Genomic DNA, 25,903 nt, shown 5'->3' with positions numbered 1-25,903 from the left:
TTGGCAGTAACTAGAAAATCTTTTCCATTCACTCATATATGATTTTCTAGTAACAGGCTTTCTTGCCTCTATTAGTACCTTCTACACCTCCTCAGTAAACAAATGCCTAAAGGGAATTAAAAACTATTCATCCAAGACGTCAGTTAATTGTGGCTGGGTTGTATCAAACATTCCTGTTCTTGTGTGAGTACATCTGCTGTGTGAGGAAGCTTGTGATGATTGTCCCTGGCCATTTCCATAAGAAGTAAGAACTACAGCTACCTGGGCCAGAAGGGAGTCACTGCAATGATCTTGGGGGATTTCTTCTAAATCTTCAGAAAGTACTCTGGATTTCAGTAGAAATGGTCAAAAAGCATATAGGAATATTTCTGGCAAAGTAAAGAAAAAGGCATCTATATTCCAGGCTTCTTGGCTGCAGTCCTGGAGCAGAATCCTGCCAGCTGATTGTTCAGAGAAGAGGCAAAATAGTCTACTTGAAGAACTTCTCACAGATAGATCAAATCTTGGAAGACCCCCTGATCTAATTTACATTTGTGACGGTCTGCCCTTGTCCTTTTTATCATTTCTGTCACACAATTTTGTTCTGATGGAACGTAGGAAGTTTGTAGAGTGAGACTATGCTGTGAAACTATACCCCAAGCTAACATAGCTACTCTTTAAAGGGAGTATGATCTGGTTCCCCCTTACTTATTGATGTACCACATCACTGCGGTACTGTCTGTAACAACTTGAAGAGGTCCAGGGGACCAAAGATGATTCAAAGAGTTGAGTGCCTTGATCAGGGTAAGCACTTCTTTTATATTTATGTACTTGTTTCTGTCCTTGTTGTCCCTGGATTTAGGGAAATTTACATCTCCACCAAGTGATTTCTCTTCTGACAAACCATAGCATTGGGATTTGAAAAGAGAAAGGATGTTTGGGACCAAAGTGATTCAGATACTATTTTATCTTTATCAAACGGAGTCTTGCCAGGTGTGTCATGACAATCATAGATGCCATGAGATGCAAAATGCCGAGGTATTTCCTCACAGTGACCAAAGTCTGAGTGGAAAGCCTTATAAATAGATATAGATATAGCTCTATTGTTTCCTGTGGAAAAAGTCTCTTTGAACTGAGGTGTCTAGCTGAAAATCCAGGAATGCAATCCTGTGTGAAGACGTCAGAAAAGATTTTTGAATGTTCTCTTGGAAACCCTGAGCTTGTGTAAGCAATCTCTCTCCCAAGTGAGAGATTCCTGACATTTTGAAAAAGAGTCTGCAAAAAAATGAAGTTATCTAAATATGGAAAAATGTAGCTTGCAATGAGCTATAACTGGAACTAGACACGTTGTGAACACTTATGGTGCAGCGGATAGTCCAAAGAGTAGGGCAGAGAACTGATAATGTCATCCAGACACACAAAATCTTAAGAAACATCTGGTCTGCATAAATAAGGATGTGATGATAAGCATTGTTTAAATCTAATGTTACCAGGATATTTAAATGAAGAAGAAGAGGTAACAGGGTGTGAAGTGTCAGCATTTTGAACATGAGTAATTTCACAAACAGATTTAGCAAAGAACCACCCAGAACTGATCTCCAAGCTTCTTCTTTCTTTGGCACTAAAAACATCCTTGAATAAAAGCCTTTCTCAACTTGGGAGGGAGGAACTGTTTCTATCACTCCCTGAAACAGCATGTGTTAAAGGACAGAAGGAAACAGAGACGTCTGGTCTGGTGGTTGAAGAATTACCCCCTGGAAAGGAAGAATTTCCTCCCACTGCCATCTGTAACCTTGACAAATCATCTTCAGAACACATTTCTGTGAAACCATCTGTTACTAAAGAGAAAAGTGAAGGTTCTGACTTTGTGTAAGGGAAAGAGGACTGTGAACATCCAATAACTGCAACATATATAGTCACCTTTGTTTGCAAACTCAGGAAAGAAGACTGGCAGATGAATGCACTGGTTGATATTAGATTCTGACACCATCTTAGGAAGGAAAGAAAGATTGGTTCGTAATGTCACTCTATCCCTGTGAAAAATCAAGTAGGGAGGTTTAGAAGACAATGCTTGAAATTTTGTAGTGGTGATGGCTATCAAAAAGATAGTCTTCCATGTCAGAAAGTTTAGATCACATTTTACTGCTGGTTCAAAAGGGGAATGAATTAGAGCCTGCAATACCAAATTTAAATCCCATGGAAGAGTTGGATCTTTATAAGGTGGTCTCAAAAGAAGGGTACCTCTCAAGAAGGCCTTACAAAATTTAGACGAAGCCAGGTTAGAACTGTCAAGTCCAATGTGAAAATCAGAGTTGGCTGCTAAGTGAACTCTAGTGGTAGAGAAGCTCCTTCATTGAAAATTGTTGCCAAAATTTTGAGGACGCTTTGTACAGGGGCTGAAAAAGAGTCAATATGTTTCTGATGTGCCCAAAAAACAAACCTCTTCCATTTACTTCTGTAAAGTTTTCTTATAAAAGATTAATGCGAACATAGAAGTATGTGATGGGCAGGGGACGAGAGCATAGGTTGTCTGGCTGTTAAAGGAAGTGGAGAAACCACGCTGTCAGCTTTAGGTTTGAGATATCCAGGTGAATTATGCCTGTCAGGCAAAAAAGGAGGTCTGGAATTAGATCCAGAATCCAAGGTGGATAAATTAGATGAGGAGAAAGAAAGGGGAACCAAATCTGTCAAGGCCAAACAGGAGAAATGAGGATGACCTTTCTCTTCAACCAGAAAGCTTTCTGCAGAAATTTGGGGATCAATGGAGTTGGAAGATATGCATAGAGTAGCAGGGGGGCCAGTCATGTAGTAGAGCATCTCTTAGTGATTCCTCCAGTGGAAGGATCATAACAAAGAAGCTGCAGGGGAGATGCAAAGAGACTGCAGCAAGGCTGGCCCCACTGGTGAAAAATCATTTCTGCCATCTTCATGTTGAAAGACCACTCGTGACGTAGTAGAATGGACCTGTTCAATTTGTCTGCTATCACACCACCCATTGCCATGCTCTGAGGGCTTCTCGACACAAAGAGTAAGACCTGGTTCCTCCTTGCTTGTTGATGTTCTGTACCAAACCACTGAAATATTGTGTGTTTGAATCTCAATGGTCCCAAAAGGGAGAAACTCTTAAAATGCCTGCAATGCTAAGAGCACTGTTGTCATTTCCAGGATATTGATTTTCTTCAGGAGACCAAGTACCTTGGACTATTTTCCTCAGGAAGTGTCCCCCAATCTGGGAAGTGTCTGTGGTCACTATGGCATTGGGCTGAGGGAGAATAAAAGTCCGGCTTTGTAAAACCTGGTCTGATCGCCACCACTAAATGTATCTATTGTATGCTTGAGTGATTCTTATTTGCTAACATCCACTGAAGAATTCTCATGTAAAAGCTTGCTAAAGGAACTTGTACTATAGCTGCCGACATTAATCCCAAGGCTTGTAGAATCAATCGGGCTGAGATTGTGGTACTGTGAATTATTTTTCTGACCAGAAATCTGATTGTTTGTACTTTTGAGGGAGGAAAAGAAGCTGCCACTGAAACCATGTTGAAATTTGTTGTTTTGAATTCCAACGTTTGAGACAGTTCTAACTGAGATTTGTTGTAATTTATGGTTAGCCCTAGATGGGAACAAGTCTGGAGTAACTGATCTCATGCTGTTATTAGTAGATGCCTGGTCAGGGTGGTAATGAGCCAGTCATCCAGATATGGAAACACTCAGAATCCTTGCAGTCTGAAGTGGGCTGCTACCACTGTCATGCATTTGGTGAACACCTTGGGGCTGTGGTGAGGCCAAAGGGTAATGCTCTGAACTGGTATTTACTGGCTCCCAGCCAGAAGCATAGATACCTTCTGGATTGTCTGTTCATTTTTATGTGATAGGACACATCCTGAAGGTTTATCGAGCACATCCAGACATCCTTGCACAAAAAGGGCAGAATGGACTGAACAGTGACCATCCAGAATTTTGTGTGTTGAACTGATTTGTTCAAGTTGGTGAGATCTAAAATTGGTCTCCAGTCCTCTGTTTTTTTTGGCACTAAAAAGAATCTTGAGTAAGTTCTGTATTCTATGTGGTCTGGTGGCACCTCTTGGATGGCTCTTTTTTTCTAGCAGCTTTTGTATTTCTAGTGCTGCTGCTTTCCTCTGACTGGGTAGAACATTGGGAAATTTCCATACTGATGGAGGTGGAAGGGAAAAGGGAATTATATGATGTCTGGGAATAATCCTCTGCACCCACTTATCTTTTGTGATATCTAGCCAGGCTCTCTGGTGTAGGGATAACCGACCCCCCAATTCCATCCAGAGGGGGACAATTGGTCCTCCTTTCAGGAGGGCTACTAGGGTCTGTCAGAGAAGGAATCTCTAGGACCCTGGTCCTGGTGGGCCTCCTCTGCTGTGTGGGTGGTGTCTTCCACTCAAATTACCACTTCCTCCTCTGGGGGAACCACCTCCACATTGATATTTGGAAAGGACCCTGGGACTTCCTGAACCATGTCTTTCAACCACCTCATTGATTCCTCAAGAAGGTTCTTTGAGGGGTCAAAAACATAACCCAATGCAGAGAGGGTCTTTCCATCTTTTTCACACCTAGAAAGGTTGTCCTTCACTTTAGGGCCAAACAGCAAACTGCTGTCAAAGTGTTCACTGATGAATGAGGACTTGAAGGACTCCACAAAATCATACAAGTGCATCCAGGCATACCTCCTGATGAAAATGCCTGAACCCATGCCCTTGAGGCACCTTCAGCTGCATGAGAGATAAGTCTCATGGACAAATTAGAAATATATTGTAGGGTAGCCAACTGCAAGGCTAGAGAAATCTGAGTCTCAGCAGCAGTGGTCCCAGAAAGGAAATTTGACATTCCTTTATCAAGTCCCTTTGTAGTCTCATAAACTGTGTCAGATAGTTCAGTGATCTAAGGGCAAAAGTCACTGAAGCATACACATGCTTCTCAAATCTGTCCAGTGCCCTAGACTCCCTATTAGGGGCATAAAAACAAACTCTGCTTAGCAGGTTTCTTCTTGGTGAATGCCGCTATGACCATAGCATTGACAGACACTCCTTTACCCCAAAACTCCCTTCCTACAGGTAGTGCCAGAATCCGATCCTGTCTCTTGGAGACTGGCTCAGCTGTATCAGGCTCCTTCCATGCCTGCCTAGAGATCAAGTCAATGAGCTCATCAGTGGATGGAGTGACCCAGGAAGTAGACAGGCCAGCCCCAAAGACCTCCAGAAATACTGATTTCTCTGGAGAGGGGTTGTCAGTGGACCAACCACCCCTCTGCTTAAGGATCTCAAGGATGTCTCCAAAAGAGACATCTTTCAGTGCTTATTTTGGAGACCCTTCCCCTTCATCAAAATCAGTATCTTCTGTGATGGACTCCTGAGGGAAGTCTAAGTGCTTCATCTTGCACTTCCTCTCCCTAGGGACTTCCTTGGTGGGGTTTTCTGGAGAAGTGTCAGAAGATATAGAAATACCCTGCTGGGTAGCCTGGAGTCTTTGGGCTGGCTGTCCCTGTGGCATAGAATGATGGGGCTCAAGGCACAGAGAGACACACAGGATCCAGAGGGAAGATCCAAGGGGGTAGGATCCATCTATTCTGCCAGAGCAGAGAAAACTCTGCTCACCACCTCAAAGACCGAGTGCTCCAGGGAGAAGGAAGCCAATGGGGTCAAGAAGCCACTCTTCTGCTCCATCAGCTACCCCTGCCCCAAAGGCAGTCCACCCAAGGCAGAAGTTGGAGCCAAGCTGTCCAATGCTGGGGCTCTGAGAAGAGACGGCTGCAAAAACTTTGGAGTCATCTCAAACACGTCTGATTTGATAGGGATGCTTCAGCTTCAAAAATAATCCAGCTCCAAAAATGTCAGTGCCAGTGCACTCAGAGATAGCCTCTAAGTCAAAGATACCAACATCTTAGGATCTGATTCTGACAGACCCAGAAGGCTTAGATCCATAGATCCAAAATGATAGGTTGGATCAGAGAAGGAGTTGATATTGGTGGAATAGTAGCAACATGGGCTTCCAGACCCAAAGGGGTATGAGTCAGCAAAATTCCCATTTGTATCTGTGCCAAGAGAAATTTCCTCATCATTTTGTCCACATCAGCTTTGGTCAGACTTTCGGAAGAGTGAAAAGAAGCCAGTGATGGAGACCTAGAGTTGTTGTTGTTGTGTCTTTCGGCTTTTCCCGGTTAGGGGTCGCCACAGCAAAACTCTGGTCCGCTAATGATTGGCAGTAGATTTTTACATGCCGAGTTGCCAGCCCTGATGCACAACCTTCAACGAAGGTACGCCCATTCACGCATGTCTCCATACAGAAGATGCTCTAGCTGAGAATCGAACAGGACAACGTTCTACTATGAGGTGACAATGCTACCGCAGCACCACCACCTAGAGTGCCATCATTATTCAAGGTAAGGGGAAGGAATGCTAGATGGTACTGGGTCCAAAGATGGGGAATACCTTGTCCTTGGCAAAGGCCTCGGATCCGAAGAGCTGGGGTCTGAGGAAGCCTTTGTCAACTCTGATGCCGGCATAGCAGGAGCAATTTTTGGATCCGACCTATGCTTTTTCTTTGGTGGTTCTATGGTAGGATCTGACAATGGAGTTGAGGACCCTGAAGGCCTCGCTGACTTAGATGAAGGCTCCTTCATCTTGGATTTGGGGAATTGAGCCCCAGAAATAGCTTCTGAAAAGGAAGAGTGTAGTAATCCTTTCAGTATCAACTTATTCTTCCAATCTGCCACTGCTCACAGATTAAAAGCTTTGCATATAGAACAGTCTATCTGAAGATGGTCTGAGCCCAAACAGCAGATGCATAAAACATGAGTGTCTGATAAAGGCAGCTTGTGCCCACATTTCTGCCATTTCTTAAAGTCAGAAGAGGCTTTTTCAGACATTCTAATGATACTAAAGAAAATAAATGCAGAAGAAAGTTTTTTTTTACTATTTTTTTACTATTATAGGAAAAAAATTAAAAAAAAAACAGAAAAGGAGAAAAAATTACCAACAATGGTAATTTACACTAAGAAAAGTGTAAGGGAAAAAAGGGAATACCAACTATGGTAAACTAGACTACACAAAAATGTGTAAAAAGGGAGGGTATGTAAATAGAAAACTGTTAAAAGTTAGCAAAGAAGGAGAAATAAACTTATCTGAAATGTTAAACACTAGAGAGCTGAAGAAGACCACATCCAAATGCGAAAGTGGCAAATGAGATCTGAGGTATGTTAAGGGTTGATGCGTTATGGGAAAGGGGGGAACTCAAGAGTTTTTTGTGGCCAAGATCTAAAAGAGTAACCAAGTTAGATCTGAGGGTTGGATCCGGACCCAACTGTTGAAGAATGAATGAAAATTGACAGCATCAGATCTGTTTGTGTCACTTCCTGAAACAGCATGTGTTGAAGAATAGAAGGAAATAGATTAGTGTGGTCTGGTGGTTGAGAAATTACCCCCTGGAAGGGAGGAATTTCTGCTCATAGCAATCTGTAACCTTGATAAATGATCGTCAGTACCCAACTGTCTGAAACTGTTACCAAAGAGAAAGTAAAGAATATTACTTTCTGGAAGGGAAAGGGGGCTGCCACAGTGGGGGAGGTGGGCAAAGGGGGCTGCCACAGTGGGGGAGGTGGGCAAGGTCCCTTGGATAGTCATTTTGACTTGTTTGACTGCCCTTGGTTTTGAGGGGGTTCCTAAATTCGTTTTGTACCCCCATGCCATTTCTTCTTAAACATCTATTTGCCCACTTTTTGGTGAGAGTTTTTACTTAATGATGAAACTGGATGATGGTTTAGAGAATCTCTTAGAAAATTTGGAAACGAAGGGCTGAAAAATCTTAGAGCTTGCCTGTATCAACTTACTCCTTCTTAAAACGTTTTGATAACCGCTGCAGCCAGGGTTGCCAGATTTCCGACTGGCCGGGTAGGGACAAAGTGAGGCCCAAAAAAAAAAAAAGGGTCTTCAATGCTAAGTGAGGACCATATACTGCAGCAGTGAACAATATGATGAACATCTAATGATACACTTATTCAGTCTGACAGTAATTGTAATAATGGCGGTAAGAATTCACTGACATCCATTCAAGAGCCAAAAGAAATAATGTTGGTGCCAGTGTGGACAAAATAAGCAGAATCTCTATAGAGTTTCACAACATTTTTGGAAAGCCAGCTAATCTTTTTCAGACACTCTTCCTGAAGTATCCATTATCTTACATATTGCTACGCATGCCAATGAAACTGTTACTGGGTCAATTATGTTATTAGAGAAGACGTTAAGGCTTTAATCTGGAACAAGCAGGGAAATTTAAGGTTTTAACGTAGGACAAGCTTTATATGGAAGCTTGTGACATAGCTAGGATGATACCAAAGAGAGTTATGTTTTTTCATCTCTCTAGTGGCAGCTGGAAAAGAAGATGAATATATCATAAGTTAACATGGCTTTTTGACAATAGCAAGTATAAGCTGATGGCATTATGGGTAAAACAATTAAAAGCAAAGTAAAGAATTAAAAAAGTGCAGTGTTAAACTGCACAATTCCATAACATTTGGCTTATTATTCCCTTTGTATCAGTAGTCTTATGACTATTTTTGCTGGACTGAACAAATAAGAGAGTGAATTGAAAATTCAAAAACAGAAGCCTGTTACAGACATTAATGAATATTCAAACGAAGTAGCCTATCTTATTAGCAATACAGGCATTAGCAGTTGACTAGTGCTGTAACATCCAGCCAGGCTAAGAAACAGAGATGTTCCAGCTGACACAGTGGAGATCACGGTGACTGGCAAAGAGTTGAAAGAATGTGCTCAAAAAGGTCCACAGTCATTCAAGAACTAATCATAGAGCAGCAGCAGTAGACAGAATGGGACCTGTGAAGACAGGATGTAGCCAAGCAGTGGCATTTTGCTGCTAGAACAAAATATTTATTTGTGCTGGGAGATTTAGACACAGTTAACTGCATTTTTTTATTTCTGCAATGTTTCATTTATCAATGCTCTGAGGAAGATGTTACAAAAAAGGCTATCATTCTTTCCTAATCAAAGAACTATCGTTACGAAGATGACCTGTGATTTAAAGTTATACATACCTAAGTTGAATTTAAATTATATTTTTATCCAGATTCCAGAATGTGTTAATAGAAGTGTCATTAAAGGGCAAATAATTTACATTACAAGACTACTGATGGTGATTTTTTTTTTTTATAATGAAGACAAGCTTTTAAGAAATGTGTTTATTTCATGACAGTAAAAATTAGATGCACCTTGCTAGGTGGTTGAGGACTTGCACAGAAACTTTGGATGGATACTCCACAGAACAGACTGTAAGCATACACTACTGTACTTTGCAGTCTGCTTTGCTCTGTAACAATGTACCACAGTATACTGTTGTTTTCCCAAAGTTTACAGTGGGTGTAACTTGCACTGTGCTGTTCAGATGTGCAGTAATACAAGCTTATATAAAATGCTGTACTGCACAGCATACCTACTGGCAAAATCATCCATAATGCACGAGCCTAACTTAGATATACCATGTACGCAGATTACCACATTTGCATGTAGCTAGCAAGCATGGAGTATTCCCATGTTGCTCATTTCTGAATGACTATATTATATGCAGCACCCTTTTGTGAATTATTGTCCCAGGCAGCGTTGTAAAGAATGCATTCTTTATGATTTCTGGTCTTGATGAATGTCACTTCTAGGTGCAGACAATATGATGTATTCTTAGTGATCACTGTTACTCAGAAAACTATTTAATGCGACTCCCTATTGAAATGTTGGTCCTCGTAACTCTGAGTCCTGACAGACTGAACAAAAACAACAACAAAAAAAAAAAAGACCACAGATACTGAAGAACAGCGAATCTCGAACATTGCTCTCCTCCTATAAACTTCTTTTTTTTGCAGGGTGACAACCACCCCTGCACTCCCAGTGTGGTGGAAGGGGCAATTTTCCCCCCAAATTGTATATATACATATATATATATATATATATATATATATATATATATATATATATATATATATATATCAATGAAACAGCCATATTTCGGAGAAAAGGGCACATTCTGGGAAATGGCCATCTTAGACTTGGGATATCTAAGTCAATTATTTCAGCCATTCAGACTCTTGTGTTTTGGGACTCGCTCTTGTCGGCCTGACATTTCAAATGTTTACCATTTATTGAGCATGACAACAATTACTACTATAAATCAAACGTGTGTATGTGAATTTATTATAGCTGACAAATTAAATTTTGTTGACAAAATGGCATGTATAATGTAAAGCAACCAATAAATATATGTATAATATTGACATTTATTTAAGCTTAAAATATATATATTAATTTCAGCTATAAAAATATATTATGATGCTGGTTACTGTATCAACAGCTTTTAGAACTAGCTCTGCCTAATATCATAGAGACTTAATTCTCAAACCTCCAATACCAGCAAAGTTACAGCACACACAAACTCATTCAGTAGTGTTAGGATTGATACCCTCAGACTCGGGCATAACCAAAACCAAAGCTGCTCTGTTCCACTTTTATGTCACAGATCACATTTACTTCTCCTTTGTACTTACTTGGAAACCAAAGAGTAGGCCTCAGCACATACTGGGGGACAAGGAACCAGTCTGAGAGCTATGTGACCCAGGGCTTCAGGAAAGTGCAGTCTCATAACAGTGTCAAAAACTGAAGACAGCGTCTGCAGGTCACCTTGCTTAGAATTTAAGTCACCGCCACTCTTGTCAAGGATGTTACCACCATGAAGAATCAAGATCAGCACATGGATTTTGCACCCCTCACTGACACTCTCCATTGAGCCACTCTAAGTTAAAAAAAATGAGAAATAAAGTGAAGGCATAATATAAGTATTTTAACAGACTGCATCTAGAAACAGAAACAATTATACAACGACCCCCTCCATTAATATTCCAAAACGTGCACGCTGATTGGTCAGCGTGCACGTTGTAAATCAGACTTATAGTAATGGAAAAAGGCTCGGTCACCCAGACTTTTTCCATTAGTATAAGTCTTTTTTTTTTTGTTACAGCAACGGAGAACGCAAGATCTCCATTGCTTTTTTTAAAGCTGCCTCGCTATGTTAAATGGTGTGGTTTAACTTTATGTTAAAAAGTTGATAAAATAGTTTTGTACTGAGCAGAGCACCACAAGTTAATGATGGTGGACAGCTGATGACACATACACAACTGCAGTTTGATATCTATCCTTTCCACTGATTAAGTGCTTTAACAGGCTGTCCAGTAAAGCTGTAACAGTATAACAAGTTGCCATCACCTACAACATGTACCAATTACTATCCTATGTGTGTATCAGTTTTAGCAGGTATTACCAAACATTATCCACAATTTGTGATAACTAACAGATAACCTGTATTTCTAAACAGAATAATTAACCATAGAGGTATGATAGCTTTTACGGATGCTGTCACTCAAATCTTCCAGCAATCTTAGCAGCCATTCTTAGGTACCCAAACATAGGCTGGGGTATGCCTTGCCTCTTTAAACTGGTGACAAAATGTGCTCTGCCTTTGTGATTTTGTAACCATCACCCCATTTCATTTCCCTGTAATAATCTATACTGCAGATGTAGTGGTTTGCAAATCTGCAGCTCATTCCCAATTGTTATTGGCTATTTCTAATCTTGCTTGAGTGATACATTCACAGATACACAGACTAGGCTTACTCCAACTATTTTCCTTACTTTTCTCACAACACCAACCAGTCATTAAATGAAAATTTAAATAATTAAAGAATAATGTAAATAATGTAAATAACTCTTGTTTTCAGCTAAGCCATCTTCTCTGTTAAATCGGATGCTTTGTGTTATTTTTTTAAGGGAAGAAAAAACATACAAAACAAGTTGCAGAATGTGATAAGTAGATAAATGAATAGCAATGTTACATTCATTCTCCTTTTATTATTTAATCTAGTTAAATTTTACAGTAAAGCAATCAGATAGAGACATCTGTAAGTTGTGATGCACTTTTACACATTAAAAACAGATTGCTATTCCTGCTGTCTCATCATGACAGATTATTAAAACTCCTTAACTAATGGCCTTTAATTGTATTTAAGATAATTATCCTCTGAAATGTTTCCATAATTTAAGATGCCTTACATTACAAAGTAAGGCAAAGTCCCAGTGCTATATACCTATGTATCTGCACTCTAGTATTTGCATGGCTAGAACCCGATGTCAGTTGGGTGCTGAGCCGCAAAATCTGATGTCTTAGATTGCTGGGTGAGGTCCAGTGGTGTCAGCACATTGGGGTGGAAGGCTCTTACTCGAGGGCTGCCCCATTCCCTGGCTTATTAACATGCAAGAATTACTTACTGCTGCTCCTGCCCTAAGCCATTTTTGTGCTAGCAGGTGAGATGGTAGAGATTCTAAGCGTATAACAACATTCACTGCATAATAACCTTCGGTGTTAATTTTCACCAGCAGAATCATTAATGACACATCTAAATTGGTCTGTGTAATGCACAATTTGAAAACTTTAATGTCTTTTGTTGACACAATATTATTAATGATAGTATTTTTTTTCTACACCAGCAGAAACTATTGCTATGCTGCCAGGGTATCAGTCAGGCTACCCAATTTTCCTGCTGCTGCAGTAAGATGGTTATTTTCTTTAGAAGCAGAGAGTAAGGCAGGTAGAGGGCAAAGTCTGATATTGACTCTGAAAGGTCCTTCTTCCACTGGTAAATCCCCATTGCTTGGTCTCTGCCCCCAACCCCTGCTTCAGTATTGTCAGTCACGTATGTAGAAAGTGCCTTAAACTTGTAATGGCATTAATAAGCTTCTACCATCTGTAAACAATGGAGAAAATTACCCTAATTGTGCAATAACTTTAACAGGTTGTTGTTGTCTACATCCAGGCCACCACCATAAATGTGGTCAGACTGCTGCTAACTGCATATAGTGTTTAATAACTTGAGCAGATGGCTGTCACTTATACACAGTGTTGAGTACCACCCTAAAGTCGTAACTTACAGCTTTATACTATAATGACATTTGGGTAGCTTTAGCAAGCTGCTGCCAGAAGCACTGCTTTAAATTTATAACTGCTTTAGCTGTCTAATTTTACCTTATAAACATCACCCAAAATAGCTTTATCAGACTGCTAATGTCTGGATGGCTTCAGTGGTGCAGCAGTTAGCATTACCGCCTCACAGCAAGAGGTTCTCCGGTTTGAGCCTTGGCTGGAGTGTCTTCTGTGTGGAGTCTGCATGTTGTCGCATGGGTTTCCTCTGGGTACTCTGGATTCCTCCCAAAGACATGCTGTAGGTGATCTGGACACTCTAAATTGGCCCTAGGTGTGAGTGTGTGTGCCTTCTGTGGAAGGTTGGGTGCCGGGCTGGCAACTCGACACTGTAAAACTCCACTGTCAATCATGAGCAAACAGGCAATCCGCTGTGGTGACCCCTAACCGGGAAAAGCCAAAAGAAGAAGACTGCTAATGTCTACAAGCATTAGAACTAACTTGAACTTGTACCAGCTCTAAATGGCTGCTATTATGTACAGATGGTGTCAGACAGCTCTGTAAAGTTGTGTCTTTACAGCAGTCAGATGTGTCTGAAAAAATCCACTAAGCTAATTTATTATCATGGCTTCCAAATTAATGTATGAATAAATAAATACACACATAGGTCATAATGGCTCATTTTCACTACTGCACTGATGCCATACAATTATTCAAAAAGCACACCAGTCTATTCTTTTGAACCCATTTGTACTTCCAGAGACTCAGGTTGCAGAAACATGAATTGATGACAGAAGGCAACGGTCTCATTAACTTGTTTGCTAATACAGAGGTAAGGCACCTTCCTACACTGTTGACAGCAAAAGTTCAGAAAGCATCTTTGGCACCGGACAGTGCTGAACTTAGAATAGCAGGCTATACTTTCTTGCCTCTTGTGGGTGTGGGGAGAGTAGAGAACTATATTCATGTTCCCTGATAGTGGCATTTCTCATTGAATTCAGGGGTATTAGAGAGAATATCAAAGCTCTTTCAAAAGAGATAGGACTTCAAAGGATGAGGTGTCCCTCTATAAGATGGAGGACATTCCTATTATGTAAAACCCCAGGATGCATTGGGACATCATCAGGCTGCTATAATGCACAAACAGACTCTCTTAACTGCATTATGAAAACCATCTGTTCTGCCAGCTCAGGAAAGACTGGTACAATAACAATAGAAAGTTGGAAAGTCAGAGACTGGCAATACAAAACTAGGGAACAAAAATCTCTGAAAAGCTGCTGAGAAAGGTCATAGCAATTTATCACTCTATTCTTCATCACTGGAGGAATGCTGGAATTTAAGACTTAATGGTTACGGACATCAGAAAAGCTACAGCTTCAGCCTGCACAGGCCTCAAGACCTGTAACAGAATGAAAATACACAAGTCACTGCAGGCCATCTTGACATATGCTCTATTAAAGTCAGTGAGCAATTCATAATAAAATAAATTTAAAAATACAAAGGTGGGTTATATCTCCCTGACCTTGGCCATCACAGATATATTAAGGGTAGAGTGTGTTTCTTCAGTCTTGTAACATTTGTGAAGTGGCAGCATCACCAATGAAGGCCTGACTATGCATACACCATGCCTGGTCCCAGATAAGGTGTTTGATGCGATTCCCCACAAAGGTATGAGAGATAAGAACTGCATAGCTAAATGTTCATAGGTATGCAATTCAGTGGCTAAAATAGTGGCTAAATAAAATAATACATCAAATGTTAGGATGGGAAGTCTCCTATCGGATCCAGCTGGAGTAAACAATGATGTCCCATATGGCAATATACTGGGCCCTTTCTTTTTTGGAATTCTTTTTCTCAAAGTCAAAACAGTGAGCAAACAATTTGAAACTGGGCAGTATCTGTACAAGATTGTAATGTACTGTAAGAATGGTTGGATAAAATTCGTTTTTAGTGTAAAAGCAGTAGCTTAACACTGCGTGTTAAAAATTACAGCATTGTTAAGTTTGAGGCAAAAAGAAAAAAACAATTACATACTAGATGGGCAGCCTCTAAAAACTAATAACAAATCAATATCTAGAAACCCTAGTGGATGAAAAGCCTGACTTCAGCCGAGTTGCCACTATAGTTACAAAAGCAAGCATAGCTGCCCATGTGATACCAAAAGTTGTGTCTAGGAAAACCAATAAAGGTATTGCCATTTATTTATTTAACATTTGATAACCAACAAAGTCGACTTGGAATGAAGCCAATTTTCAGCAGAGGCCTGGGGAGAAACACTCCCGACACATGTCTTTGTAATGTGGGAAGAAACCAGAGCACCCAGAGGAAACCGACACGGACTATATGCAGACTCCTCACAGAGGGCAACCCAGCTGAGAATTGAACCAGAGAACCTCTTGCTGTGAGGCGATGATGCTAAGGCTGCACCACTGCACCAGCTACACATTTGTAGGTGGGACATTAGTGTGTCATGCTTTACCTAGTTATTGAATGTAGTGCTGCATTCTGAAGCTTTTCTACAACAATTTAGTAAAAATGAAGTACAGAGATTCATAACAAAAGAAGTTACAGGAAACTGCTGCTACTCTGACAGTTTACAGGACTTGTCTCTATATTTAGTGACCTCTGTCTTTTCTTCAGTGTAAGATTTGATTCTATTAAAACTGTATTAAGATTTGATTCTACTAAAAAATGTGTGTCTAATGCCCGGTGATAGATGAGCTAACATGAAGACAGATAACCTGTTAAAAATAATTACCAAATGTAAAACAGAACAGGCAGATTATACATTTGCCACAAGTATAGAACACATTTTTGACAACAGTAAATTAAGTATCTCATTTCCATCTTCAAAATAACTCTGAGACATATACGGGGCATAGAAAGACATACACAAAACAGTAATCAAGCTTTGTGAAGGACAGCATGCCTCCAATTTCACACAACAACCTATGAACATGTTTCTCTGGAATTGGGAAAGAACATGTATTTAGGCATTCAAAATATTAACAAAATGATCTATCAATTGCATTAAGTCTAGGAAGAGACCCTGCTTGCACAGTGTGTTACCATGCATCATACATGCCCTAGAAGCAAACCACAGCTATCAGAATTATGGTGCCCAGCAAAGGCAACAATCAGAAGAAAAAAGAGACGTACCATAACAGGTTTGATTGGAAAATGTGAGATACAAGATGATAGGTTAGGAACAGAAACAAGTTTAAAAAAAATACGTAGTTGGTGATTTTGTTTAAGCATCACCGATGATAACTAAGATGCTGGAAGTCCGGAATGTGCCAGCAACATGGTGCATCACACCTGTGGCACTCAACATAACTTTTCTTCTTAGTGAAGCAGATCCTTGGCAATAATTTATGACTCACTCTGTGGTAATTCTGGTCACTTCTTTATATTAAATTAATTTTTTCAAGTCAAGTTTTTGTAGCCAAGAAATTAAAACTGTCCTTCCAAAAGTGGACCCTGTTATACCTGTCTGTGTTTTGTAAAAACTGAAGCATGACAGTGTAATGTTTAACCAAACTTTTGCATTATCCTCTGAAAAAATAACCCTTTTTCGCAACATTTTCTAAAAAAATACAGAATCCCTCAAATGCTCCACTGGAGTACAGCATCAGAATTTTTTACCAAAGTGTAATCTAAATGAACCCAACAGGTTGCTAGGGCAAATACTGGACAATTCATTGACATCTTGAAATAAATTAGGCCAGTGAGACCAGCAGAAAGTAACTCTGTCTTCCACAGTATGTAAGTCTTATGTTAACTGCTTGTCCAAAATGTAGATATTAGCAAAGGGAACAGTTTCACTTTGAAATGTATTGCAGAAAATTATAGAAGCTAATTATAAGGAAAGATCCAGAGGCATATGCCAGAATTAAGAAATCAGGCCCAATTGTCAGTGAAGTGTATGGGAATGCTGGGGGTATGCTGCAAAATGAGTTTCAGTGAACATAGCTACAAATACAAAGATTTTTGAGTATATTGCAGTCTCTTGCTCCTCTCAATGCATGTGTGTCATTACAACTTACCACAGCTCATCTCTTCAAAACAAGAGAAAGCAGCAAAATGTCTCACACCAACTTCCAAAATGTGTGTGTGTGTGTGTGGGGGGGGGGGAGCTTCAACCCTCTACCCTTCAAACATGCTATAAATAACCTCCAGTTCTATACCATGGTGGGGCAAAGGGGCTGAACTTCACCAGTATGAGACTCGTAGCTAACGTCTATGTGAGTGATACTGCAGGAAACTTGCACTTAAGCAAGTGAAATGAATGTTTTCAAGATAAAAAATTAAATAAAAAATATGCAAACATTTTTACACTCAGAAGTACCTCAGGAAATGCAGCTGCTGTGCGTAGGCCTTCCCTTGAAAAAGTTCTCCGGACTCTTGGTAGATCACCTTAAGAAAAAAACAAATCACTTAATGGTTGTTTAAAATACAGTCAGTGTAATACATCCAGTATTCTGAAGATATACAATGCAGAGGTGAACTATTTACAATTAATATGAGTGGCAGTGTACACACATACACCAAAAAAGTGCAGCACTCCTGCCCCATGGAATTGTCAATCTCTACTAGCTACCTGACTGCTTCTGTTCTTACTCCTTTCCCCATACTCTCTACAGAATACAGATAAAGATTCTTTAACCTGCCATCATGTTAGTTGCAATGCAATCTTTCTACTGTCATTAATGCCTTCCTTTGAATTTTCTTTAGATACTATTACACATAACAGACAGCAAATGTTTGCCTGATATACAACAAAAATGAAAAAAGCGAGACTTCCTGTGGGGTTTTCAGTTCCTCATTATCCCTAATAGTCACCAGAAAAGTATCTGCTATGTTTTCAGGCTTGTGTATCACAAGATGTAATAGTTATTCTTCTAATATGAATCAGCTCATACCCAGTATAACATGTATAGCTTGTATAGGATGGTGTAAAATAGGCATTATGTTTATAAACTGAATATAATGCGATATCTTAAAAGGGCAAAAATTCAATGATGTGAAGTAACGTTTCTTTCATTTAACATTGTTTTGTAAAAATGATCAGATTTTGATGAAACAGCTGAAGATAAATGAGCAACTATATTTATCAATAACAGAAAAGGTGTTAGATGTAGATTTGTTTGACAGTAGGGCTATTTGGAGTAATTTACAACAGCTAACCTTGTCACCATCTATTAGTAAAAACTTGCTTTTGAGCATGGACCGTAATATATTAACCACTGCTTACATCCTCCAGGCAGCTTGTAAAACCACAAGTATTCAATGCACAATTAAAGCCTGTAAGTTTCAAACTGTTTTTTTTTTTTTTTTTTTTAAGAATTTGTTTTGAGACTGATGGATTATTTTGCCCCATCAGAATATTGGGATTTTAGTCTGCAAATTGAAAAAAGGTAACACCTTGACAAGACCAAGTAACTTTGTCAAATCTTAAAAAGCTAACATAAATGATGCAAGAATACAATTATTAACTTTAAGAAAACCACTGTCAAAGAAGGTTAATGAAAAATGTGCTAAGGTTATAACTCAATGGTTGTGCTACCATGGACTTAGTATATATAAGTAAGGACAGACTTGGTTCAGTGGGGCTTGTCTCCCTGCAAAAACATGTTTCTAGGATATAATTCTTGCAGATAAGGTTTTCTATGAAATGAGTTTTCAATCAAATGGGTTTGACCATTTGGGATTCAATGAAATGACATAGACCCAGCAACAATGAATAGGTAATGAACCTCTATTTTTTAAGTAGATAGTTGGACAGATCATAATTTTACTGAATTATGTGCCCAAATCAATTTGGCTAACTCAAAATTGACTGTGTTGAGCTTTTTGGTTGGAAAAGGGCAACAGACTGATGTAATATAAAACAAAAGCCTTGGAAAGATATTTGTTACAATTTAAGAAGATTCATCTTTTTATATCACGGCAAATGGAACAGATACAATTTCAAAACTTTAAAATGTTGCTATGACTGTATTCAGCTATGTTTTGAGAATAACAGACCTCTAAAAATTTTACAGTTGACCCCTTACACATCCATATAATTTATGCATATAGAATCATCAAACAGAAGGAAGAGATTATTAGTTTTGTTACATTTATAATTAGACTATCATTAGATGACTTGAAGTATACATTAATGGTGTTCAGAAATTGTTTAGAATATGAGGGAGAGAAACTAAAAATAAATGTTTATAGCATCTACAAATACACTGAAGGGGACTGTGATTCTATTGATTTTGGGAAAATAAAATACGGATAGTGATGTTAAATAAATAAATAAACAAATAAATAAAGGGAGTCAATGCAGAAGTCCTTTGTTTCACTTTTGATACAAACTGGTTTTGATAAACAGCCATTTGCATATAGTTGAGTAAAGGGATTTAGATATACCATTTTATATAGTTTACATTTTTTGGAGGAGTTTAATTTGAGCATAGCTTTGAAAATAAAATTATAATCTACAGTGTCAAATGCCTTGGGTGTGTTTACCTTAATTGCAAAGGTATAGTTTTTGTGTTATTTCTTGTATAACTGAAAACATCCATGTTAATGTTAACATGTTAATGATAATTAAAGAGTTAGAGTTTGATCGTTAGTTTGGGCGGCCACTGTGGTGTAGCGGTTCGATTCTCAGCTGGGGTGCCTTCTGTGTGGAGTCTGCATGTCCTCCCTGTGGTTGCATGAGTTTCCTCTGGGTGCTCCAGTTTCCTCCCAAAGACATGCTGTAGGTGAATTGGACACTCTAAATTGGCCCTAGGTGTGTGTGCATGTGTGTGTGCCTTCTGTGGAAGGTTGGGTGCCGGGTTGACAACTCGACACCATAAAACTCCACTGCCAATTATGAGTGGACAGGTGATCCACTGTGGCAACCCCTAACCAGGAAAAGCCAAATGAAGAAGAGTGTGATCATTAGTTTGACATGCCAATATGAAACTTGAGCAATAAGGAGAAATTATTTTAGGCAAGATGATTTTCAAATGATCAGTTAATATAATCTTATATAATCTACATTTATTACAGTTATGAGCCTAAAATTTGAAGAATCTAATTGGTACAAGTTTGATTTGGGAGTAGAAATGGTTTTAGACTAATATATATATATATATATACATATATATATATATATATATATATATATGGGTCTACTTTGAATTATCAAATTTACACTTTATCGAAAGTTAAACCAACGAGACAAGTACTTTGAAACCAGATATCAAAGAACCTTTACTTTGCCAAGGTTTACATCAAAGAAACACAAGCTGCTACAATGAAACAAAAACATATACATTTTTTACATTTTTGCAGGGGGGGAGCCCCCCTTCACCCCACCCCCTGCAAATTATAAATACCAACTCCAAAATAGCACTACAGTGAGGAAAAAGGTACATTTCACAATCCTTACTGTAATGTGATCTCCAGTCAGAAGCTCTGAGCACTGTGAGACATGCACGGCAGGTGTTTTGTTGATGTACATATATATGAAATTCCATGAAACTGGATACAACTTAGAAACTTAAAAGGATTTTACAAAAAATGACTTAAAAATGTTATTTTATAAAATTCTGAAGGGAAGCCATCAGGCCCTGGAGATTTGGCGTGTTTTAGTTGATGGACAGACTTATTTATTTCACTGAGAATGGTTTAACAAGCAGACTGCCACATTCAAGTTTAATGTGAAGGAAGTTAAGAGCACCGACATACCTGTCAATGTCAAGATCTGATTTAGTGGAAGCATCAGTGTTATACAGGTCACAATGCAAATTAAAGTCAGTCTCTAGAATATCTTTGTTCATTTTGACTATGCCATTTTAATTCAATTTTAAGAGATATAAGTAATAATTTGAATTCTAATAATGTTAGCCGGTAGTTTTGAAGGTGTCCACATCCTCTCTGAAGATGCAGTTAGCATTCTATTCTTTTCCGCTAATAAAGTATTTGTTAACTGGAGGCACCAGCTATCAGAGTATATTATTGATGCGCCATGTGGTGGATGTTTATTTGATGCAATGTTATTTGGTTGTTTATCAGTGTAATGTGATAACTTAGACATGTAAAAGGTTCCTTGGACAACAGTACATATTCCTCCCAGCTTCACTCCCTGCCTAAATACTAATACCTTACACTGAGAAGGACCTAATTTGATTTTAATAAATGTTATAAACGTGACATCTGAAATGTTATAAATGTGCAGGGTTTTACAGTCAAATTTATTTTTCATATCAATATGGTTTAGAAACATTTCACTTGTATGGGTCCAAACAAACTTTGTTAACTAACATCATCCCAACTCTTCTCTATAACTAGAGTATAAGAAAAACAAAAATGCATCCTGCAGAATAATGTATAGGGAAACATTGTGAAGCATTTAATATGCATAGTTGTCTAACAGAAATGGTAAGTGAACAAAAATAGACAAAAAAGCAAGTACTCTGTGTACATTTCCGTTATATTACTATTATATATAGGCTTGATAGTTTTAACTTTTAGCCTGGTTATTATTTTGCTAGATGAATCCATTTAAGAAAAAATATAGACAATTTCCCCTCAACGGTGAGAATCAAAACCTGTATCTTATGTCTGTGAAGTAAGCACCCTAACCATTACACCAAACCCCAATCTAAAACAAAATTGAATGTTCTGGAAAATAACACTTGGGTTTATCTTCTAAATATGCATGTCATAGTGAAAACATAAAATACTAAAAAAATAAAAATAAAAAAATAAAAAACTTATCGAACACAAAATAATTATTTACCACCTTAGACATAAACAAACACCAAGGACTTTATCAGAATGCATTCAATATGCCTACATGTTTAATTTATAGTTAAAAAGATATAATTTAAAATTAATTTATTTGTCATTTTGTCTCTCTTATCCCTATTACATCTAATTTATAATTCTCTCTCCTGTAATGGTAAGGTCTCCCTTCGTATACTAATGCATGTCTATAAAGTGTGTTATTATAATCTCTCCTCTTAATAGATAATAGATGTTTGGATACTGATACATTTCCACTGTTAAATGATGTCATAAATATCAAAGGCTTTTTAAAAGAAAGAGGTTTTAATAAATAATGGTTATATAGAACAGTATTCATTGTGTTATTTAATTTGATACTTAAACATTGTTTATGCATTTGTAATATGTATTGTGTGATTAAATATTAATCGTAGTAACGAATGTCATGTGACATATTTCTTTTAAAATAAATCAAAGTATAGGCATACTGAAAGCATTCTGATGAAATCTTTGGTGTTTGTTTTGGACAAAAGTGCTAAATAAATTCATTCTTTTGTAGTCAAGTGTTTTTGTTTTAGTGTGGTTATTGTTTGTCTAACACCATTCCCTGATATTTAGTTTTATTTTTGGTTTTGAAAATAGAAAATGTTGCTGCAATTTGTTTGACTTGGTATCTCTGAAAATTATTAACTGTCTGGAGACATCTAAATAATATTCAGAAAAAAAACTCAAACCCTAGAACAAAGTAAAGTAAAACACATAAAAGTAAATGTCATATTCATTTAATATGTTACCAAGAGCATAAAATGAATGTTAAGAAATCTGAAATTTTCACTCTTTATGATTATAACATCTTTTGTTAAAATTCATACAGCACTAAGAAGACATGCTGCAAGGGATTCAGTGGATAAAACACAAAGCAAGAAAGTTCTAGGAGTTTATTTAGAGAATGAGTGTAGACATTCAACAAAAATGAGCTGGTTGGCAAACTTTAAAATCTGCTTAAACAGTCTTGCAGCATGAGCATAGAATACTTTTGAGAGTAAGTGAACAAAAGGCTGTATGGTGACGCTATCAAGAAGTCTACACTATGGACACCCATTTGCTCCCAAGTTTGTTTTCATCTGCCAAGGTAAACATGCATGTTAAAATATGAAGCTGCAAAAACTTACCCCGGGATTCATGAAGCTTGCGCCAGGCGCATGCATAGCGTAGGCGTTATAACGCCAAATATGGCCATCGAGCGATTCAGGTACGATCCAATTCCACATGCACTACCGGCGTACGCCAGATCTGCGCAGCCCCCGGCGTAGGTATGCTAATCACCCCATGTGCAGTGTCACACCATGCAAATGAAGGCATATAGCGATTCATGAAGTGGTGCAGGCGTAGCGTAAGCCCACGGAAATGTAAACCAAAAAACACGGTTTACATTTTCCCAAACAGAACATCGGAGCTATGGAAGAGGGCCAGACCCAGGTATCACAATGTTAACATGTGCCAATGGCGAAATACACAGCCAATGGTATAAGAAAAGATGCACAACACATAAATAACAACATTTAATGTCATGTCCACAGTAACGCACAGCACAACCGCAGGGCATGTGTGCGGAAGCTGTAACATAAAGAAATAATATAAAAATGTCATAAAATCGCAACGTAATAGAAATCAGGTTTACAGCATAATACACAATGGTAGGCGTGGAACACCACAACCAAGGTGCAAGGGTTGCTAAGGGCTTGCGATAGTGTTCGGCGCAGTAACTATGAATTAGTAGTCAATGCCATGCAAATGAGACAGATAATACTGAATCGCAAATGTCCCACCGGATGAAGGTTGTACCATACAGCGCAGCAGTATAACACCAAGGAGTGGCTCAGAGGAGATACATGACATCAGCAGAGGAGTATGCCACCGTAGCAGTAAGCACATTGGAGCATTGCAAATCTGGCCTGTCCGTTGCTAAGCAAAGCTGCAGGACAGGGGTGGGGAGGAATCGTTTAGCTGAGAGCACACATGGTGGCCAAAAGCGCATGTGTACGAGGATGAAAACATGCCCAAAACCCAGTAATCGGACGCATGCGCCGCAAACAATAGCAGAAATAGGAAGGTCGGGGGAAGAAAAGAAGGAAATGCGGAAGTAGGGTAATTGGAGTACTAATGAGCAATTAACACCAATCAACCCACGAAGGCCAATCGACGGCAGCTGACAAGTCTACTTGCAGAAACCTGCAAAACAGGATAGGGGAGGCATTTGAATGCAAAGAAAGGAGGGGAGGTATTGGATTGCAAAGATAAGAGACCTGACACAGCAGAGCAAAGCAAACCGACAGCAGACCGGCAGTAGCACACATAATGCAAGATACGCCAGGTCCAGGAAAGTACAAATGAAAGTAGGCTGCAGGATGCATGCCAGAAAATCGTAGGTGCAACGCGCAGAAATGTAAAGGGAAGGTCAAGAGGTAATCCACGGTAGGCAAATGTAATTCAACACCAAAGGCACCACAATAGTAGTTCCGGCAGTAAAACACATAAGATAACCTGTAGCTACGATCGTACATACACACCCTATGACATCATCGGTGTTCACAGCACAATAGTATAAAGTGTGAAAGCACCCAACACACACCTGTGTATTCCCAAACACCGCACCATAGATGTAAACACACGGGGAACTTTTAAAATGTACATGTTGGGAGCTGCCATAGCTGTGATTCATCAGCATGTGTTAGAGACTGACGGTGTTGTGGAGGATGATGCCGACAACCACCGTGAGGCCTCGGAGGAGAAGGAGAGTGTTTAGACCAAGGGTAACCTACCAGGGGCTACATGACCTGGAGATAGTAGAGTGTTACAGGGTGGACAGGGACATCTTACAGCAAATAGTGGAGCTGTGCCGGCCACGCCTGAGAACCAGAAACAACAGAGGGGAACCCATCCCAGTGGACACGAAGGTATGTGTAAGCCTGCGAATACTGGCCACAGGTACCTTTCAAAGGCCAACTGGAGATATAATGGGTATCTCACAGGCATCAGCATCCAGGGTACTACACCACTTCCTGGATGCCATGTTACCACATGCCAATGAGCAGATATACTTCCCCAGAACTCAGGAGGAGTTGGCCAGCAATATGCGCTACTTCCACCATGTGGCACAATACCCGGAGGTACTGGGTGCGATAGACTGCACGCACATACAAATCAAGTCACCACCCGGTGAGCAGGGTAGGCACTACATAAACCGCAAGGGATTCCACTCCATCAACTGCCAGGTCATGTGCAATGCCCAGGGCATTATCATGGATGTGTGTGCTGGCAGCCCTGGAAGCTACCATAACTCCCATATCTGGCATGCCTCACAGCTGTATCAGGTATTTGTCAGGGGGGACATCCCACATGGCCATCTCGTGGGGGATGCTGGCTATGCACTGGAGCCATGGATGATGACTCCCATCAGAAATGCACACACACCCATGAAAGAACGCCATAATGAGGCACATGCACAAACCAGAATCATCATAGAGCGTGTGTTCGGGATGCTGAAATCACGGTTCCGCTGCTTGGATACATCTGGTGGAGCCTTGCAGTACTCTCCAGGCACGTGTGCCCACATCATCATAGTATGTGCCATGCTACATAATATGATCCTGCGGAAGCAGCTGCAGCAGGGACAAAATGGTGAAGGCCCTCATAGCCCACCGCAATTGCCAAGGCCAGTACAGGCACAGAGGGATTCAGACCATGAACACACTGTGCCAGCCCCAGTACGCAGACGGAGGCATGCCCAATATGCCTATGCCTTGGCAAAGAGGGAACGTATAGCGCATACTCTGACAGTGTAGGCCCCTACGGACTGACACCTCTCCACCTGCACACACAGTAAAATGGATGGCACACAAACATGACCACCTGTAAATTGTAATGTATAGGTGGCCCAATGTGTGACTCCTACATAGGCAGCCCTCAAACATTGTAAACACAACAGCCAGTGGAACACGGAATGCCAACACCTGAACAGTACATGAGTCTTACAGCATATGGTGTTGCTGTGTGCCTGTCACGTTCCCTGCCATATATATATATATATATATATATATATATATATATATATATATATATATATATATATATATATATATATATATATGTACAC

The 25,903-nt window shown here is 39.4% G+C and overlaps 1 protein-coding gene across 1 annotated transcript in view; it reads right to left on the bottom strand.

The window, feature by feature from the left end:
• Positions 1-25,903, bottom strand: part of PITPNM1 (phosphatidylinositol transfer protein membrane associated 1) — a 1,523,951-nt gene that overhangs the window by 659,494 nt on the left and 838,554 nt on the right. Inside the window, exons 9-10 of the mRNA XM_044084149.1 lie at positions 17,327-17,394; positions 10,556-10,800 (exon numbers count right to left, since the gene is read on the bottom strand). Of these exons, the coding sequence (XP_043940084.1) occupies positions 10,556-10,800; positions 17,327-17,394 (313 nt within the window). The remainder of the gene's footprint in view (positions 1-10,555; positions 10,801-17,326; positions 17,395-25,903) is intronic.

This window comes from Protopterus annectens, chromosome 9.part0 (assembly GCF_019279795.1).
Source record: "Protopterus annectens isolate FY-2018-M chromosome 9.part0, PAN1.0, whole genome shotgun sequence".
NCBI lineage: Eukaryota > Metazoa > Chordata > Ceratodontiformes > Protopteridae > Protopterus > Protopterus annectens.
Note: the sequence above shows the minus strand (reverse complement) of the source record. Positions and strands in the feature narration are given on the sequence as shown.